The sequence below is a fragment of the Xyrauchen texanus genome, chromosome 28, assembly GCF_025860055.1.
Source record: "Xyrauchen texanus isolate HMW12.3.18 chromosome 28, RBS_HiC_50CHRs, whole genome shotgun sequence".
NCBI lineage: Eukaryota > Metazoa > Chordata > Actinopteri > Cypriniformes > Catostomidae > Xyrauchen > Xyrauchen texanus.
The window spans coordinates 32,165,560-32,172,013 of NC_068303.1; the positions used below are offsets into that span (position 1 = coordinate 32,165,560).

The window sequence follows — 6,454 nt, forward strand, 5'->3', positions numbered from 1 at the left end:
GGGGCGGGCTAGCCATCGGCCAGTTTATTATCCAGACGATAACTTCACAGACTGGGTAGCCATCAACATTGATGGTGCTTCGTGGGTCTTTTACATAGCCAAGTAATCCCACACAGCGGAAATAAAGGTTCAGGCTCACCCGGACATGTCTGTTAATGTTGTGCTTGTGCTGGACTTCTGATGTGCTAGTGATGCACAGCGCTCACGACACCTGCATGTCACCTTTAACACCGAGTGACAGTCAAATGCAACATGAGGAAGGCGCAATTTAAAGATTTATTTTATCTAGCCAAGTTTAAATGATGATGTGTAAATGTCGCAGATTCTGCCTTAATTAAACTGATTAGGATTTTTTAAAAAGTTCTGATTTTAGAAAAAAAATCTGTCTTTATCTTCAAGCAATACCATCAATGAAAAGTTTTCAATGGTATAAAAACCATCCATTTTAAAACCGATATTGTGTAACCTTGAAACAGTTACATCCCTACTGCCTACATGGCAGGAAAATTGCAAAGTAAATTTTTTTAATTAGATAGTTGGTGAGGCATTTTACATTAGCTGTACAATGCACATCGTGTGTGTGTTCCACACATCTGATCGGCCAGGTGTTTCGTCCGAACAATTTTCACAATAACAGGGGATCAGAATCAGATGACAAGGTGAAATGTATTTAAATAATAACAATTAATGTATTTATCATGTAAATACATATACATTCTATTTTCGGCGATATAAGTCAGTAAATAAATTGTTGTACCTGATCCCATTAAGGGTCAACCATAGACCTTTGCCCCCCCCCAGACCCTTTGATGGCAGGCCTGCCTGGACCTTAAGGGGTATAATTAGCTATGTATTTTGGAGGAATTTAAGAGCAAAACAAAGCAAAACACCAAACAACTAGTAAAAACACAGTTTTAATTGCACATTTTATTGAATAACAGATCTGGCATGCAACAGCTAAATATATGGTGTTTGTACATTTTGGAATACGATAGGCTTGGGAAAACCGTTATATTCCCATTGCAGAGGCTTTCGTGATTCATTCAGCAAATGTAATCAAGCTTCCATTAAAATCAGAAGGAACCTATGGATGAAAAGAAAATGTGTAATTGTTAGTTAGGAACCCAGTGTGCTTTTTCTTATCCAAAACAAAAGATGAGAAAACTGTGGCAACTCGAAGTGTCTGAAAGGTTCGCTTCTCCAGCCAGACAATATCTGATTGCCGCTGCTTTGCTCTGCCTGTTTTTAGATGGGTAAAGGTACACAGCAAACCATCACCGCCGTGGACACAGAACACGGTGTGTTGAAAGAATATCGCACGTAAACTTCGGAGTCTAGGGAAGTCACGCCTTTTGCTTCTTCTGTTTAATCTGTGCAGCGCCGCTGAGTCTCCAGCCACTGCAGACATAAGAGACCGAAAAGCGGGACTGCACTGCTTTTAAATGCGTATAAAATATGTTTTGTAAGCGGTACTTACACACTGCTGATGCTTTAAGAAAAACATGGTGTAAGACTCTACCACGCTGAAACAAATTCGTCCACCTTGTCACTACTCCTCAAATACGAACTACAGCAACATGGACACCGAGTACGAACCGGAAGAAATCTTAGCACGCGTACTCTAACCGGATGTAAACGCCTCCACTATTTAAGTCATAAAATGAAAAACGAACCATTTGACGATTTATGTAATAGTAGGATTATATTATTGTTATCTTTTTTTAAAAAATAATATAAAGAACCATAATTAGACATAAAATTACTATAAAAGACTACGATAAAAACAACTTATGTTAAATTGACGACTGACACAATACCCGACCAATAACAGAGGTTGAAAATAAATACGAGACCCAATAGATTTCAGCCATTGTGTGTTTATACTCGAGGGGGTGGAGCTTATTATCACTGCGTTACAACAGCGAGGCTCACTCGCGTCTGTAAAAGGAAGTGACAAACGTACATTTAAAGCTCTCTAAATCTTCGCCAAGTCATTCAAACTTGTATAATGAACAGCATTATTACATCGACAGCTCGGTGTCTTCGACTGGGGTCGTGGCATTACCGAGCAGCGCACAATAATGGAGAGTTGCTGTCCGGTTGGGCCCGACTCATGTGCTCCGAAGCGGCCCAGAAGAATCTGGCGGAGATTGTGAAGAAGGACAAAGTGGTGGTGTTCATGAAAGGCACCCCTGCACAGCCCATGTGCGGCTTCAGCAACGCCGTGGTCCAGATCCTCAGGATGCACGGAGTCGATAATTATGCTGCTTATAACGTGCTTGATGATCAGGATATTAGACAAGGTCAGTGGGTTGCTCAAGTTGATGATTGTAATGTAACGAGTTAATGGAAGAGGCATTCAAAGCTTACGTGACCTGACAAAGTAGCTACTCACGTGGAAAGTGAGCTGAAAACTGTACTGTCACTATGCAGATGTAGTTTTGGGTCTGTAATTGGGGCACTGACAAATAAGGTGGTCCGAGGTGATACAAATATATCTTATATTTGTGAAGTCTTGTTTAAAGCACGTTATGTTAAAACAAAAGTAATCTTTCACGTCATGCGGTATAACTATAAAGTGAAATATATTACAGTAAGAATCTAATTTTATTGTTAGAAATAATAGTCTTCATAACAATTACAATATTTTCTTTGCGTGTTAATAAATACATTAGTTTACGCAGCTTAGTCATTAAATTCAAAAAGTTTTCGCAAGATTCACAAGACTTAAATGTTTTTTAAAAAAGGTCAAACTATTGATAAAGTTAAAAAAAAAATGACTTTTTTGTCACATTGCAATAAAATGGCAACCTACATGTTAGTTACACCACATGACTTCGATTTGATGGCCAATAGTTTTTCAATTATTAATACAAGTTTATAATAATATTGTTTCACTGCTTATAAAAACAGAATAAATTCAAACTTATTGTGCACTACACATGCCAACATCTCTAATCTATTTTACTTGTTTGTTTTTTATTCAGCTTTTAATGAGACTTAGTTTTATTTTAGCCTATTTTATTTTTGTTACACCACCTGACTTTTTTTATTTTTATTTTTATTTTACTTTGAACACCGTAATTGAAAACGTGTTTATCTATAAGAAGTGTATTATTTTTTTTTTTTGTTTGAATTACCTTTTTTAATGTATTTTTTTATTATTTAAAGGTGCACTTGGTAATTTTTTACACATATCCTCTTGGGCCTGAGTACAGCATCATTCAAACGTAATAGTTTTCAATTACCTATGTCATTTTAGAAAATCACTATTCGCAGTCAGACATGATTAATTTACTCCATGAGTGAAATTGTACAATAATAGTGTGGTTACTGAGATTAAGTGAGTAGTATTCAGCTTTTCATGTGATTCTAACATAGCTACCCCCATGGGGGACCCTCTTCCATGTAAAATAAAACCACTTTTATAAGGTTACTGATATAACTGGAGTTCTCATCTCAAGTGAGTGCTCCTAATTTTATACATATGATTTAAAGTTATACTTTTTTTAATGAGGAAAAAAATACAGAGTGCTCCTTAATAGATCATGATCAATAAAATAAATGATTGTCACATCATTGACGCAATAGGAGAAACTTGGATATAAGCTGTGTTAGTTGGTGAGTGGCCAGTACATCAAATGTAGGTTAACGGCGGCAGCAGGTTTGTCCACTCTGATAGCTTTTATCAGTCTTTTGCAGCAGCAACAAAAAAAGGGGTGTTAACCTCATATGACTGAGGTTGGTAGTTTCCAACAGTACTGTTTAGATTCCAAAGAGCTTAAGTGGAATTAAGATAAATATTTCCAGAGCTGTGTAATAGTTAATCATCCACAAATATTTGTATTTGTTACTAACATCATGTGACATTCTTTCCCCTTAAAAGGAATAAAGACTTTCTCCAACTGGCCGACGATTCCACAAGTGTTCTTCAATGGCGAGTTTGTTGGTGGCTGTGACATTTTTCTTCAGATGCATCAGAGTGGTGACCTGGTAGAGGAACTTCAGAAATTGGGCATCAGATCAGCTCTGCTGGATCAAGAAAAAGAGTCCAAGTAGGAGTCTAGTTGGAAAGATGGGTCTTTGGGGAAATTCTCCATTGACATTAACCTCAAAAAGGTTGACTTGTGAGGGTGACTTGACCTGCGGAATAAACTGCCCTCGGATAACTAAAGGAAGTGATGGCAAACCAACTGAATCCTGAGAAATCACTGTAAAACACTTGACATAGAATCACACCACATTTCTTCTGCAGCATATGTTTGTCTTGATTTGAGATATGCTAATGTTAGATGACTGCTTATTTAAAGTGTTGTATTTTGAAATATATTATGAAATGTATTTTAGATGTCAATTTTTTTCGTCAATAAAATATTTTAAACCACCCATAGTTTGAAACTAAAGCTATTGGGTGTGTTTTGCAAGATTATGAATTCTGTGTATCTGATGTCCTTTACAAAAATGTAGTTGATTTTATTTATATTTTTCTTCCTCATTCTGTAATTACTGGCACATGTGTAAAGACATGACATCTATCACCTGACATTTGCTGTCTAAAGCAAATGTTTAGAATTTGATGTGGCAGAGTGGGTTAGGTTTATATAATAAGATTATATAATAATTATATATAATAATATATAATAAGGTTTGTCTTCATATTGTAGAGGTTTTCTTATTTCGACTTTTAAACCTCTTGTATGTTCAATGTAATTACTTAAGACTGATGTCATTGACAAGATTATGAAGGTGATGGTTAATCATAATGCGAGGTCTTCAAAGATTTGGTCTAAAATAACATTGGGTAATGTATGCAATTTGTCAAAAGACAAATTATTTAAAATATTCGGTATTTAGTTAGTGCAGTTTCACAAGTGACCACAATAGGGTGCTACTGCATTATAAAACTGGTTCTCAACTTGTGGGTCACAGGCCGGTTGTAGGTCTGATTTGATGGGGTCAGGGACCTCAGGGATAATATGGCGTTTTATATCATCAGGTAATTAAAAATAAAATAAAAGTCAGGTTGTGAAATTAAAGATTTTATTATTCAAGAGGTAGATTTCAGGTCTCACTATTCAGGTTGTGGAATACGGGTTGAAAAATTCAGGTGTCAAAATGTGAGGATGACATCCGGGAATGCAAGGAAGAGCAAACGAGCGTCGATGTAATCCATCTCTTCGACAATCGCAAAACGATGGAAACGGCTCAAAAGTCATTTTAAACAACTGTGACAACATTGTGAAAAAAAAAAAACCAGAAAGGTATACTTTAGGGATGCTTATGTGTCAATGTGTTTTGAAGAAAAGATCAACTTAATGATTAAATTGGATGCTTCACCAAACGGCAAGTTTCATCAAGAACCTCATTTCATAATCATATGGGCAAAGGACAAAGGCATTTACCAGTGGAAACGAATAATCAGACTACCTCATTTTAACTGCAAGTCTGAAAAAAATACAATAAAAAAAAAAAAATCTTAGACCGAATCTAAGTCTTAGACCGAATCTTAAAATCTTCTTTATTATTTTTATTTTCAGGCAGACCATGTTACCTTCATGATAATACAAATCTGGGCTCCATCTATATACTGTACTTTAGAGAAGTGTTCTGTAATATGTGCATTTGCTTTGTACCCCTTACTAAAATGAGACAGCAGTATTCTATTATAGATTATTTTGCATGTAATGCATGCGTAAAATATCAAAAGTGATCATTACATGAGTCATTTAACCTTAAATGTCAGTCTTTTTCTTCCTCAAATTTTCTTTTAAGTATTAACACAATCACGCACACACACACACACACAACACATATTAATAATAATAATACAGTCGCCTATAAATTAATCTTTGTCCTAAATTATCAATTTCCTGAAGTTATTATTATTCAGGTATTATTATACTAATTTCCTATACATTCAATTCGTGCATATACCAAAAATAAAAAAACTAATAATTCACGGTAATGCATGAGCAGATTGACCTGTTACACGTGACATCACTGTATGATCACACTGACTTTGTGACCAAAATTCAATTTAATTTCAGACAGTGTGCTGCGCGGGATGCGACAAAAGCCAGCAAAAGTTTTGTTTCTATTTATAAATCTTGAAAAAGTGATACAGCTGTTTACTTACCAGAGCCAACATTTTTCTTTTTCTTTCATTAAAGTTTTATCTTTCAGGTGACACAGCTTCATTTCACCCAAGTCAAGCAGATATGAAGGCTATCTGTTTAGCTATCTGTGTTTCAAATACAGTATATGTTCATATGTACATTCATGCATATAAATTAATAACACACAGACTATGGAATGTCATGATTATAACACATTATAATAATAATAATAAAGGCACTATAATGTGAATTTACAGTATATATATATATTTTTATGTGTATGATGTTGGTCAATAAACAACATATAATATTATGAAGCAGAGACTTTCTCGGTTGCT

General features: G+C 35.3%; 1 protein-coding gene and 1 non-coding gene across 2 annotated transcripts; one reads left to right on the top strand and one right to left on the bottom strand.

The window, feature by feature from the left end:
- Positions 1-1,162: 1,162 nt before the first annotated feature.
- On the bottom strand, positions 1,163-1,407 carry LOC127622527 (small Cajal body-specific RNA 13). Its single transcript, XR_007967984.1, has one exon. It is a non-coding gene; the product is annotated as a small Cajal body-specific RNA 13 (non-coding RNA).
- Positions 1,408-1,893: 486 nt separating this feature from the next.
- On the top strand, positions 1,894-4,430 carry glrx5 (glutaredoxin 5 homolog (S. cerevisiae)). The gene is made up of 2 exons (XM_052095403.1): positions 1,894-2,303; positions 3,887-4,430. Exons 1-2 carry the CDS (start codon positions 2,009-2,011, stop codon positions 4,057-4,059), a joined length of 468 nt encoding a protein of 155 aa, XP_051951363.1. The 5' UTR covers positions 1,894-2,008; the 3' UTR covers positions 4,060-4,430.
- The last annotated feature ends 2,024 nt before the right edge of the window (positions 4,431-6,454 follow it).

What these genes read in the sequence shown, in the direction of transcription:
- glrx5 (XM_052095403.1), top strand. Translation starts at nt 2,009, where the DNA reads ATGAACAGCATTATTACATCGACAGCTCGGTGTCTTCGACTGGGGTCG. An exon ending in TGATCAGGATATTAGACAAG is followed by an intron (nt 2,304 to 3,886) that starts GTCAGTGGGTTG and finishes TCCCCTTAAAAG; the next exon opens with GAATAAAGACTTTCTCCAAC.